At 42.5% G+C, this 14,268-nt stretch overlaps 1 protein-coding gene across 2 annotated transcripts in view; it reads left to right on the top strand.

Moving 5' to 3' along the window:
- The window catches only part of SSH2 (slingshot protein phosphatase 2), a 225,664-nt gene that overhangs the window by 114,084 nt on the left and 97,312 nt on the right, over positions 1-14,268 (top strand). Inside the window, exon 1 of one of the 2 annotated variants that reach the window (XM_058675961.1) lies at positions 2,092-2,410. The exons of the other annotated variant lie outside the window; for it this stretch is intronic. Within the exon in view, the coding sequence (XP_058531944.1) occupies positions 2,355-2,410 (56 nt within the window). The 5' untranslated portion in view covers positions 2,092-2,354. Of the gene's footprint in view, positions 1-2,091; positions 2,411-14,268 lie in introns of those variants that run through there. 2 annotated transcript variants of the gene reach the window in all.

The following is a 14,268-nucleotide window of genomic DNA, read 5'->3' as shown; positions in this document are numbered from 1 at the left end:
TACTGGTATTTTGAAAATTGCGAATGTTCCCAAAGGTTTAAAATCTGGAAATGTACTTATTTTTTTTTTTTTTTGATTCCAGCATGCTGAGTCTTAAAGTGACTCCTTAATTTCAGTCTGTTTTCTCTGCTGATTGGTCAGTGGAGTACCTTTTTTAAATTGATGAGTATTCCATTTCTGGCTCTAGAATTCTTAAAAAGAGTCATTCATTTTGGACAAGTAGTCAGAAATGGCTAAAAATAGGAAATCCTTGTTTCATGAGGCTGGAAGGACAAGAGATAAGGAAGCTGACTTTAATGGAGTGTCTGCATCCTGACAGCCCTTTTGTACACCACTACACAGCATACAAGGGGAAAAAAATTAGGAGGACCTGGTGCTATGGCTAAATCCTCACTTTGCAGGCACTTGGATATCATATGGGTGCCAGTTCTAATCCTGGCAGTCCCGCTTCCCATCCAGCTCCCTGCCTGTGGCCTGGGAAATCAGCAGAAGGTGGCCCAAAGCCTTGGGACCCTGCACCCGCATGGAGACCCAGAAGTTCCTGGCTTCTGATTTCAGATCGCTGTTACGGCCACTTGGGGAGCAGACCAGCAGATGAAGATCTTTCTTTCCTTCTCTCTGTAAATCTGCATTTCCAATAAAAATAAATAAATCTTGAAAGAAAAAAAAAATAGGAAAAATTCTCATTTTCACCAAGCGCTGGTTCCTGTTCAGGTGAAAGGCATTGCTCAGGTGAGTTGGAAGCAATATGGTAAATTAAGTCAGCAGAAGATAAGAGAATACCAGTTGGAACTTGGGTCAGGAGTCAGTCCCTGTCTGGATGACATAATTCACAAACAAGGCATTCTCCCTAGACCATAACCATTTCCACAAGTGTAAAGCGAGAATATAGTCTCTACCCTGTATCCTCAACCTTGGCAACGTGTCGTAATCACCTGGGGAGTCTCAAATCAGCCAGTGTTATGGTACAGTAATAGGGTAAGCTGCTGCCTGGAACATTGGCATCCCTTATCCCAGTGCTGGTTTGAATCCCAGCTGCCCCACTTCCCATCCAGCATACCTGCTGTGTTCCTGGGAAGGCATCAAAGGATGGCCCAGGTACTTGGGCCCCTGCTGCTGGCTTCTGGCTTATACTAAGCCCACACCTAGTTGCTGCTATTTGAGGAATGAACCAGCAGATCTGTCACTCTTCTCTCTTTCTTGCTGATGTTCCTTCTCTGTTACTCTGCCTTTCAAATAAATACATCTGCTGAAGGAAAAAAAAAAACCACTCAGGTCTAAATCCTGCCCTTGAGAGGGGATTGGGCTTTTAATTCTTTAGAAGATATTCCTATAGGCAGCTAAGGCTGTGAATGCTTGATCTGGAGCGTGATAGGAAAGCCTCTAAAAACTGATTTACAAAGGTTGGGAGATGTTACTGATGATGTAAATGGGGGGGGGGGTTTACACCCCCATCCATACCTTCAACTGTTAAAACAAAAACTAAGGGCCTGTACCTTGACCTAGCCATTACGCCACTGCCCAGCAGTGCCATGCCATTGGAGTCCACTTCCAGTTCTGCTCCCTGATAATGCACCTGGAAAAGCACTAGTGGATGACTCAAGTGCTTGGGCCCCTGAAATCACGTGGGAGGCTTGGAAGAACCTCCTAGCTCCTGTCCTAGCCATTGAGGCCATTTGGGAAATGAACCAGCAGATGGAAGATCTCTCTAACTCCGTCTTTCAATTTAAAAAAAAATCACATATATAGTTATATATATAGTTATAGTTATATATGTTTTATATTAGCTAATGCTTAAATTCCTCCAGCATAAAGGAAGTGGCTGATAAGTACTTGTTGCGTTTGGGAATAGACCGCCTTTTAAAGGTTCAAGCACAACGTATGGAGCCATTTAACAGGCAAGAACTCTTAAGCTGAAATATTCCTCCTTTGGGCAATGCCAACCTCATTCGCCCACTTCCTACTGGCTTCACTTGCTCACCCAAACAAAGGTGTTTGGGGGTTGCCGCTCACCCTCCGGCGCGTGGGCGCCGCGCTCGCCGACCCCTCCCTCACGCCTCAGCGCCCCGCCCCGGGCCCGGCGCCCCGCCCCGGACGCGGGCGGAGGAGGGCTGCTGGCGGCGCCCGGCGGCTCAGACTGCACAGCCCAAGGCCGGGGCTTCGGCGGCTCCACTCGGCCGCCGGGAGCCCGCGCGTCCGGCCCCTGCCGACTTCCCAGCCAGCGCCTGGTGCCCGAGCCGGACCGGGACCAGCATGCCGCGCTGGGCTCCCTGAGCCGGCTCCATGACCCTGAGCACGTTGACCCACAAGACGAAGGCGCCCCGTCCTGCACCTGTAGTCCCCGTGGCCCCGAAATGATCCCTTACTTCTCTGCCAACGCGGTCATCTCGCAGAACGCCATCAACCAGCTGTGAGTCCGCTGGGCGCCCTCCCGCCTCCGCGAACGCCGGGAAAGTTTGCTTTTCCGCAGCCGCGCTCCCCAGCATCCTGGTGGAGCGAGCCCAGCCGGCGAGGCCAAAAGTGCAGCCTTCGTGCTTGGAGTCTCGCGGCGACCAGGGTGGGGAGTGAGAGATCGGGTGGGAGCAGAAGGTGCCGTCCGGGGTGGAGGGATGGGAGAGGACACCAGAATCCTCCGGGAGAACGCCTGGTAAACTTTGAGAGACTCTGAAAGTGGCGTTGTCCGGGAGAAGTCTGTGGAGAACGGGTGACAGCTCGAGACCCGGGTGAAAGGTGGTCGGAGGAGCCGTGCAACCGGCCGGAAACGCGAAGGACGCCTTGTGGCTCCTGCTGCGCCTTCTTTGTTGTGTGTGCAGGGGTTTTTTGTTTGTTTCAAGGGAATTTTGTACGTGACCTTAAGTTGGAAGTCGTTCACACGAAGAATAGCGGTGCGTTCCTCACGGGAATTTTTCGGAGAACTAGACTTGGTTTAGCTGTTTTCCTTTTATCTCCACCTTACTGTGCGCTCACAGCTATGCTTGCATGCACTCCTTCATTGACTGTAGTGCAGGATTGAACCACTTCCGTTTATCGTCACCGTTTTTTGAAATCTCTAGAATTGCCATTCCCTTCCAGAGTGGTTTAGCTGTTCCTAAGCACTGCGTTGCTGAAGCTTGTGGTTCATCTCACCTCACAGTTGGAAAGCTCAGAGGAGGGGAGCTCCACCTATTGAAGCCTTATCCTAGAACCAGTGGAGTGGTTTAAGGTTACCTGAGATAGCAGCAGCCTGTCTGCCTTACTGTGCTGGCGCTCCCACAGCAGTGTTTCCGAGCAGTCATCTGCTGAGGTTTTACTAGACTCCCAGCACTTAAGCAAAGCTGCCGCCTCCCTCCCAGACCAGCCCTTCAAGAACTTCTTTAATGTCCAGCAGCTGAAACTTTCCATTATCCCTTATTAAAGGTCCAGAGAATAGCATGTAATCTATATGTGATCTTACACCTAATTTATTATTTTAATTTTACAGGAGAGGTATCTGTTCCCCCAATCAAATTAAAGTTGAGTTTCAGTTTTTTCTTTTGTGTTGATTCGTGATCTAACACCTTAAAAATGTTTACAAAAAAAAAAAAAAAAAGGAGGGGGAAGGAAAGAAAGAAAAGTGTTGTGACTGCCATGTAGTGTGATTCTACACAATTAAATGGACTGCTTACTTCCAGTTTCCCTTCAAAAGCCAGGGAAGCAGGGGAATGGAGTGGAAGAGAAAGGATAGCCATCTCAAATGAATGGTGTTAATAGTACTTAAAAATGCTATTTGTACATGTAGTGGGATATTTCAGCCTTAAAAAGAAGGAGATGTTGACAGATATGTAGAGTAGTTGGATACAGAAGCAGCCGGTAGCATGCCAGTTACTTTGAGTGAGAAATTTGTGTTTAAAATTTAACTAGTAGCTGCCATTTGTCTACCAGTTGTCACTGAGCTAAAAGAATGTAATATATATTATCTCATCTAATCCTCACTGCCGCTCTCTGCGAACTGATTTGTTCCGTTTGTAGGTAATAAAGCTAAGAGAGAAGTGAAGTGATTACACAAGGCTATAAGGAAGGTAAATGACAAAGCCATCCTTAGGGTCTAGGTCCACTTCCTTGAGTAATACTGATAACCACCATAAAAATGTTTCCTCTCTGTAGTATCAAGGTCATTTTTGAGACTTGGCAATTAGGAATTAACTTTGCTTACATCTTTTTTGTTGTTGTTAATTTTTTCTTTTTTTTTAATTTCTTCTTTTTTTCTTATATTTACTTTTTTGCTTACATCTTAAACTTAGTGAAAGCATATTTACTATCCTGAGTTTTATTGCTTAGACAAATATTAAAGAATTTGTAGAATATTTTTTATTTTTTGTCTTTTGTTAGTTAAAGAGACTTGTGGTTTACTTATCTGCCTTTTGGCTAAAATCAAGGGAAGAAATTTACAAGAATTTTTACTTCTGAACTGTAGCTGTTAGTATTGCTTTAAAGATCTTTTTATTTATTTATTTATTTATTTATTTATTTATTTATTTATTTTTATTATAAAGTCAGATATACAGAGAAGAGGAGAGACAGAGGAAGATCTTCCACCCGATGATTCACTCCCCAAGTGACCACAGCGGCTGATTCTGTGCTGATCTGAAGCCAGGAACCAGGAACCTCTTCTGGGTCTCCCACATGGGTGCAGGGTCCCAAGGCTTTGGGCCGTCCTTGACTGCTTTCCCAGGCCACAAGCAGGGAGCTGGAGGGGAAGTGGAGCTGCAGGGATTAGAACCGGTATGCATATGGGATCCCAGGGCGTTCAAGGTGAGGACTTTAGCCGCTAGGCCACGGTGCAAGGCCCTAAAGATCTTTTTAAATTACTTATAATATTGCCCAGCTGATCATTTAAAAAAATCATTGGAGAACACACCTAATAAAATCTTAAAGTTTTGTGACTTAAAATATCCATTATTGGCACCTGTTACAGAACTTTTAGTTTGGGGTCCATGGTCAACTTGAGGTCTATGAAAATGTTGGGTAGATAAATATACTTTTAAAATCTTATTTTGCAAGTAATGTGACCTCAGAAAAAGTTAAGGAACACTTTCCTAAAAAAACTGAAATACTTAATTTATTTATTCGAAAGAGTTACAGAGAGGGAGAAACAGAGGAGGAGAGAAAGATCGCCCAGATAGCTGTGATGGCTGGGGTTGGGTCAGGCTGAAGCTAGGAGCTAGGGTGATTCCCGTGTGTAGGTATAGGGGTTCAAGCACTTAGGTCACCCTCTGCTGCTTCCCCAGGTGCATTAGCAGGGAGCTGGATGGGAAATGGAGCAGCTGGGACTGGAACTGGCATCCATATGGCATGTCCATGCCACAGGCACTGACTTAATTTACTTTCCCACAGCACCAGCCCCGAACACTATTGGTTCTCGGATTGGTTCTATAAATTTCAGTCAGTGTGAACATTTCCCTATGGTGCCAAAAATTTAAGTAGCCAAAACTAGCAGTATTAACTTAAAAGGTTCATATTGAGAGTTGTAAAAAACAAAGAAAAGATTTGTGTATTTTTATTGGAAAGACAGAATTACCAACAGAGAAGGAGAGACATAGATTTTCCATCTGCTAGTTCACTCCCCAAACTGCTGCAACAGCTATAGCTGAGCAAGTCAGAAACCAGGAGCCGAGTGGCTCCTCCAGGTCTCTCACATGAGTACAGGCACCCAACAAATTGAGCCATCTTCCCCTGCTTTTCCAGGCAGTAAGCAGGAAGCTGCCTTAAATGGAGTAGCTGGGACTTGAGCCAGGAGCTCAGACAGAAGCTTAACATACTACACCACAACCTCTTCTTTGTTTTTGATCTTTTAACTTTTGTCCTGGTGTGTATAGGGTAGAATTATAGCTTAGCTGAGATATTGCTGCATTTTATTGATTATTACGTTATCATTATTGGATTGAAATTTACTCTTGCCAAGAAAAAAAATTCACCAATTTGAATTTTTTAAAAGATATATTTGTTTATCTGAAAGACAGAGTTAGAGCAAACCAGTGGAGTTTCTGTCCACTGGTTTACTCCCCACATGGCCAGCCAGAGCTGAGATAGGCCAAAACCAGGACCCAGTAATTCTCCAGGTCTTCCACATGGGTGACAGAGACCCAGGCATCTTCTGCTGTCCCACATATACAGCAGGGAACTTAATTGGAAGTGGAAGCGTAGGATTGGGACCGGTGCCCGTATGGAGTGCCAGCATCACAGGTGCCTCAGTGAGCTTTAAGAAATGATGAAGGGCAAGTATTATGTCTGGTAGTTAGTTATTCCTTTATCAGAATAAATGGATTTGAATCCTACCTCCAGCTCCCCAATTGCAGCTTGCTTCTTTAAAAAAATTTTTTTTGATGTTGTTTTCATAGTTGAAAGGGATGCACATGCATGTGGGCATGTGATTAGGGTGGGGAGGGTCAGGTGCAAGAAGATGGGTGGGACAAATGGTTCAGACTTGTGTTTTTCTGCTGTGTTCACAGGGGAGGATGGGAGAGGGCTGCTCCTTGCTGTCACACTACATCAGCACCTAGAGAAGAGGGTATAGTCATATGACGAGGCCTTAGAGACCCTGATGTGGTAAAGAGTGTTCCAAAAGTGTTGCTTAAATAGTTTTGATAGTTCTGAGAAGTTGTTGGCAGCAGGTAATATCTCAACTGAGCAGTTCCCTCCCTTGGAAGGTCTGGCTTGGGTTCTGGGCTCCTGGCTTCATCACGGGCTAGCCTGGCTATAGTGACCACTTAAGGAGTTATAAGTGACACAGGCTGCCTGCTTCTGTCTCTCAAAAAATGAAGTAATAATCAGCTCATTCCAGAAACAAAGAATAGTTACTATAATAAACACTGATCCTACCAGGGAAGAAGATGTTAGAAACCCATACGATCATCTGACCAAATTTCAGGAGTCCTAGATGAGAGTCATCAAAATGATCATGAGGGTCCAGTGCGGCAGCCAGTCGGCTACAGTCCTCACCTTGAATGTGCTGGGATCCCATATGGGCACCGGTTCTAGTCCCAGCTGCCCTGCTTCTCATCCAGCTCCGTGCTTTTGGCCTGGGAAAGCAATGGAGGATGGTCCAAAGCCTTGGGAACCTGCACCCATGTGGGAGACCCAGAAGAGACTCCAGGTTCCTGGCTTCAAATCAGCTTAGCTCTAGCCATTGTGGCCCCTTGGAGAGTGAATCGTCAAACAGAAGATCTTCCTCTCTGTTTCTCCTCCTCTCTCTGTATATCTGACTTTCCAATAAAAAAAATAAATCTCTTTTAAAAAATGGTCATGAAAAGTTCCCCATGCCTTTTATGAAAATATACATGCATTAAAAAAAAGAAAAGGATTTATTTATTTGAAAGGCAGAATGGCAGAGTGGGAGGGAAAGACAGAGACTGTCCTTCCTCTGATTGCCCAAATGGTAACAGCAGTCAGGTGTGTCAGGAACTCCTCTGTGTCTCCTGCATATGGGTGGCAGGGACTGTAGTACTGGAGCCCTCATCTGCTGCCTTCCCAGTTCTTTTGGTAAGATGCTGGGTGGAAGTGCAGCTGGATTCAAAGTGGCACTTGTATGTGGGATCCCAGAATTGCAAGCAGAGCTCAGCCTGCTGCCCCACAATGCCAACCTCTGCACATACTTTTTAATAAAGCAAAAATCTGAGAGGCAAGAATCTTGGTACAGTGGGTTGACCCACAGCTTAGGAGGCCCGCAACCCATTTTTGAATGCTTGGTTCCAGACTGACTTCTTGGAGCTCCTGACCCAGCTTGCTGCTAGTGCATCTGGAAGCTGCAGCCGAAGGCTCAAGTATTTGCTTCCTGCCACCCACATAGACAACCTAGATGTAGTTCCTGCCTAGTGCCTGGCCTGCTCCTGCCTGTTGTAACCTGTTGGGTTGTGAACCAGCAGATGATTGTTTTGATCTGTTTCAACTCTGTCTTTCAAGGAAGTAAATTCAAAACAAAACAAAACAAAAACAGTAAATGCTTTGGGAAATAAGTGGCCATGTCCTAACAAGTTCAGGGAAAGGCCAAAATTTTTAAATAAAATACTGACAAAAACTTCCTTGAAAATGTTGCCACTCTGAGAAACTTCTCATTGAAACTCTTCAGAGGCAGACCTTTAGCCTAGTAGTTAAGGTACCCATATCTCACATCAAAGGACCTGTGTTCAATTCCCAGCTCAGCTTTCTGGCTGCCACTTCCTGCTAGTGCAGCCTCCCAGAGGAAGTAATGATGGCTCAAAATTAAATTTTTTCCTCTCTGTAAGGGAGATCCAGATTGAATTCCCAGCCCCTCCCATCCCCTGCTCTGCCTCCACCCAGCTTGTTTGCAGGCATGCAGATTTTGTTGATGAGTTTATCGTAAACTTTTTATTCTTAGCCTAAAATATTTATTTACTTGGTTTCAAATGCATTTGATTTCTTGGCTGCACATCAGCATTTTCTAAAGCTTAGGCTCAACAATAAGAGAAACATTGTGAGTTACTTACTCAAAATGCACTTTGTCATAAAATTGAAAAGTAGAAGCACTTTGGTGCTAGTAATAGTGTTAATGCTTTCTTGGATAACTGGATAACTTGGTAGTTATCCAAGTGATTTCATATGCTTTTTACCAAACCTTAAGTTTACATCAGTATCCCCTGAAGGGCTTGTTAGAAACACAAGTTGCTGCTCACACCTCCCGGAATTTCTAATTCTGGAGTTCTGGTTGTGGCTACAGGGTTTGCATTTCTGTTAAGTAACTGAATCATACTGATATTGCTAGTCCAGTGCCCACACTTGGGATCCACTATTTTAAAGAATTCCCCTGGGGCAGATTAAGCAAGTCGCCATCTATGTTTTGTAGTGTAGCAAGCTGAAGAAACCAAAATGGTGACTTTGTTTGATACATGGCTTGTTACTAGTGGAACTGCAGCTAGAAGCAGCATTTCCTGTCTCTGAATCCAGAGCTCTTACAGCGCTGCCCTCAAAGTGCTGAAGATAAAGGTCTTTGTGTACACATGTCAACATTGCTGTGGATAAATTCCTTACAGTAAAATTTCAGGGTCTTAGAACGTGTTAAAGATTTAGTAAATGCTGCCAAACTGCTTTCTGGGGAGAAAAAAAAAGACAAAAAAAAAAAAAAAACCTTTGAATTTACTTTTACCCGTGTCATCTTCTCCTGTTTTACCAACCACAGTAGTATTAAGAGCATTAAACAGTCATTTTTTTTTACTGAGTTCTTACTCTCTCTCTCTGCCTGTTTTGAGCTCAGTGTTATCTCTTACAGATGATACACAGAGGGTTAAGTATGTTTATTCAGCCAGTTTACACATGCATGCATTCTGACTCTACCCCTGGTCTTAAATACTTCTCTTTTTATGATTTTCCTTTTTACTATAAAGGCTTAGCACCGTTTTTTTCCCTGTGAATTATGTATTGCCCTTAAGTATTTAATTCTTTGAAACATCTGGAGTTTATTTTTATTTATAAGATGAGGTAGGAATCTAAACTTTCTTTCAAATGTATATATAGTCAGTTATTCAAATAATATTTAATCCATTCTTTCTTCACTAATTTGAAATGCCTCAAATTAAGTTCTTATATTGTAGATAGTTGAGATCTACTTTCAATTCTTTTCTTTTCTGTTAATATTCTGATACTATACTGTTTTTATTTATTACAGATTTAGTGGCTATTTTGGCATCTTATGGCAAGGCTTATCCAGCTGCTCTTTTTTTAATCTCTTCACTATTGTCTGTTTTATTTTGGAATCAGGTTGTCAGTTCCTAACATTGAAAAACTCCTATATTGGGCTCGGCAGCGTGGCCTGGTGCCTAAGGTCCTCGCCTTGATCCCATATGGCCGCTGGTTCTAATCCCGGTAGCTCCACTTCCTCTCTATCTCTCCTCCTCTCAGTATATCTGACTTTGTAATAAAAATAAAATAAATCTTAAAAAAAAAAAGAAAAGAAAAACTCCTATTGGAATTTTGATTGACATTTAACTGAAATTAATTTTGTGGGGAGTTAATAGCTTTAGAAAATGACCTTTCACAGTGAGGAATGTGGTTAGTATGTGTGCTAAGTTTTTAAATGATCTTCATTTAAATTTTATAGTTTTCTTTGGAAGTAGTACGCATTTCCGAGTAGATGTATTCATAGGTGTTTCCTAAAGTTTTTGTTGCTTTTGTGCAGGGCTGTTACAAAAAATGTTGTCTATACTTAGTCATATGGGTGTGTGATAAAGCATCTGCTTTTGTATCAGACCCCCTTGCTGAACTCTTATATGGTTCTAATACCTGCTAGATTTTTTTCAGTTGATTTTTATGACTTTTCTGAGCCAATGATTATTACCTGAGACTGAATTTTGTTTGAGTGTGTGTAACTCATTGCTTTGGCTGAGATCTGTAGTACAATGCTGTTGGGCTTGTCCTGTTTTCTGTGGTAAAAAGAATACTTTCTATGTTTTGTAAAGAAGTTATATTGCATGCTATAGAGCGTGCCGTAGGTTCTGTCAAAGACCACTTATCTAGGTGATGGCTTACTACCGTGAATTTGCAAAGATTTTTAATTTGATATAGTTATTGAATTCTAGACATTTTTTGACTTTTATTGGAGTAATGGTTTTCCTCTCACTGGTTATATGATGATATTTTGAGTAGCTGAAGTTTAATTATCTTTACATAATTGAGCTACACATTTGCATTATTCATTTGATGTATTGCCAGATTTGTTTTACTAATATTTAGTATTTTGCATTTAAGGATTCAGATTTATATTGGGTCTTTGGCACTATTTTTGTCCAACTTATATATGTACTTTGATTTAGGTAGCCTTCCTTCCCCCCCACCCCTTGGTTTAAAATGGTTCTTTAGGGCCCGGCAGCATGGCCTAGTGGCTAAAGTCCTCGCCCTGAACACGCCAGGATCCCATATGGGCGCCGGTTCTAATCCCGGTAGCTCCACTTCCCATCCAGCTCCCTGCTTGTGGCCTAGGAAAGCAGTTGAGGACAGCCCAAAGCCTTGGGTTCCTGCACCCGTGTGGGAGGCCTGGAGGAGGTTCCAGGTTCCTGGCTCTGGATCGGCGCAACGCCAGTTGTTGCGGTCACTTGGGGAGTGAATCATCGGATGGAAGATCTTCCTCTCTGTCTCTCCTCCTCTCCATATATCCGCCTTTCCAATAAAAATAAATAAATCTTTTTAAAAAAATTGGTTCTTTAGCAGGATTATCTGTATTAGAAAGTCTGCAAACCAAGAACTTACAAAGGTTGTAATGTTAGGATTCTTTTTCTTTAAAACTTTTACTTTGTTGATAATGAAGTTATCACACATGGTGCTTTTTAAATCTAAATCATCTGTAGAAATGGGAAAATATAATGAGAGCAACTGATAATTAGCAATTGAAACCAAGCATTCATTTATTATTTTTAAAAAAGATTTACTTATCTATCCTGCTATCTATCTGAAGACAGAATTGCAGAGAGAGAGGGAGAAACACAGAGAGACTGGGCCATTCCGAAGCCGGGAGCTCCCTTCAGGTCTCCCACGTTGGTGCAGGGGCTTAAGCTCTAGGGATGTCCTCAGCTGCTTTCCGGGAACATTAGCAGGGAACTGGATCAGAAGTGGAGCATTTGGGATGCTAACTGGTGTCCATATAAGATACTGGTCCTGGGCCCGGCAGCATGGCCTAGCGGCTAAAGTCCTCGCCTGGAATGCCCCGGGATCCTATATGCATACCAGTTCTAATCCCGGCAGCTCCACTTCCCATCCAGCTCCCTGCTTGTGGCCTGGGAAAGCAATCGAGGATGGCCCAAAGCCTTGGGACCCTGCGCCCATGTGGGAGACCTGGAAGAGGTTCCCGATTCCCGGCCTCAGATCGGCGCAGTACCGGCCGTTGCAGTCACTTGGGGAGTGAATCATTGGACGAAAGATCTTCCTCTGTCTCTCCTCCTCTCTGTATATCTGACTTTGTAATAAAAATAAAAAATAAATCTTTAAAAAAATAAGATACTGGTCCTGCAGGTGGTAGTTTTACCTCCACAATGCTAGCTCCTTCTCTTATGATTTATAGACTGGTTTCTCTGGTGGGGGAAAAAGCTGATATTAATACTTAAAGCATTATGTGTCTCCTTGGTTTTTAAATCAATCCTGACTTTTTGTAGTTATATCTGATCCTTGAATACAAAATAGACTTAACAAGTGGAATTTAGATTTATTTTTCTGGCTTGAAATTCAGAATTTCAGAAAGAAGGAGAGAGAAAGAGATCCTCTATTCCCAAATTAGTTCTTGAAGGTACCAATGGTGGCACCAGACCAAGCTGAAGCCAGGAGCCAGGAGATCATCCATGTCTCACATGCATGGTAGGGACCCAAACACTTAGGCCATCTTTCCCAGGCACAGGCTGGTGTTCATAACGTATCAGCATCCCAGGTGGCAGCTTTAGGTGCTGTGCCACAGCACAGACCCCAAATCATGAAATATTTTAAAAAGAGTAATCAATTTAGTTCATCTAGTTAATATTCTGGATGTTAAGATATGAAGGATAGGTTAATGATCCACTGTCAGAGTATAAAGGTACATTTGTGTTTTTATTACTGGCGGTATCTGTATGACCTTATCCAAACCTGTGCTTGTTTGAAGTTACTGATTGGCCAGGTATTGAGAGCAGGGGGAAGAGCTCTCAACTTTGGCCTTTTTGAAATCGTGTTTAACCAACTTAACTGTAAACTAAATCTGTAGAATGAAGATGAACAGGAAGGGTGAGGTGTGTTCAAGATTGCTTTTTTGATAAATCAAGAATGGGATTCCCAGCTCCTAAATCAGAGTTCTTTCTGTGTACCTACCTGTATTCACTTCTGAAACTGAGCAGTTTCTCTAGACTACACTAAGAGGCCATTGCCTAAAGCTACATGTTACAAGTTGTCAGTCTCTGTTTCCAAGAACTGTTGGGTCTTTGAGTACCAGAGGAGCTCAGATCTTTACGGATTTAGCTCACATCTCTTCTTGGGTCATTGCGTAAATGTTGAGTCCTCTTAATTACCATTTGTTAAACTCAGTTTCTGAAATTCTCATATAGTTTCTGAATTTCCAAAGATAAAGCAAAAAAAAAAAAAAGATATCCTAATTACTTTCGCATAGGGTTGGAATTAGCTTTGCATTGTTGAATAATGCAGGATGTTGCCGTCACTATCATAATCAAATTTAAGCTGAAGAAATGTGCTAAGAACATCAAGGCCTTTTTAGGTGTGTTCCTGTGATTTGGAAAGGATGTAGCCAGTTTATAAATAGATTCTGATGTTGTACACCAAAGGGCAAATTTAGGTTCACTTCCTTTTTTACATGTTATGTGAATGTAGTAAGTTTTGTTTTCTTCATTAATCTGTTTTTAAGAAAAGTGTGATCCTATGTTTAGTAATCTAAGGGGTTTGGCTGTTTGTGTCTGATAAAACAAAATCTGTAGGGTTGACACACTTTCTGCCGCTCTCAAAGAGAAATTCAGTGTTAGCCAGTTCTAGGCCTGGTTTTTGTTTGTTTGTTGTTTGCTTTTATTTTTGTTTTTAGTCAGAACAGATTAAGTTTTCAGGAGTAGAAGAAAATTATTTTGGAGAGGAGAATGAGCTAAATGATTCAAATGGTTGCTTATGTTAATTTGCAAATAATATCTGCCTCATTTGGTGGGGGGACTTGGAGATCAAATGACTTAATTTATAAGAACAAGAAAAATTTTTATATTGAGTTGTTACTTTTATAATCGGTTTTTAATATTGATGTACCATTCATGTACAGATTAGTATAGAGTACTTGGAGGAGTGCAGCATACTTGGAGCCTGAGCATTCTCATCATGGACTTTCAATTGATTGTCGCCTTCTGAGGAAACTGAAGATGGCTTTATTTGTTTGCAATTCAGGAAATGCTGGAAGTATCCCTCCCTGCCCTAGCAAAAGGCTTGCGGGGTTTATGAGCTCAGCAGCTTGTCTTTACATCTCCTCTCTGCTACTCTGATTTTGTTTAATGAAAGCAAGTTGATCTCCAGGAGGACTAATCTGAGTGAAAGTGTTTCTGACTTGATTTCACTGATTGTAAATTTTAAAATCATTATCATTTTTAACCAAGAGCTCTTAACCCATTATGTGCCATCTTCCTTTATGCAGGGCACCTATAAAATCCTAAGTTGAGCATTAAAAATAACACTTGGCGGGCCCGGTGGCGTGACCTAGTGGCTAAAGTCCTTGCCTTGAACACACCAGGATCCCATATGGGTGCCGGTTCTGGTCCCGGCAGCTCCACTTCCCCTCCAGCTCCCTGCTTGTGGCCT

The sequence above is a fragment of the Ochotona princeps genome, chromosome 17 (assembly GCF_030435755.1).
Source record: "Ochotona princeps isolate mOchPri1 chromosome 17, mOchPri1.hap1, whole genome shotgun sequence".
Taxonomy (NCBI): domain Eukaryota; kingdom Metazoa; phylum Chordata; class Mammalia; order Lagomorpha; family Ochotonidae; genus Ochotona; species Ochotona princeps.
The sequence above is the reverse complement of the archived record's forward strand: the minus strand, read 5'-3'. Positions and strand labels throughout refer to the sequence as shown.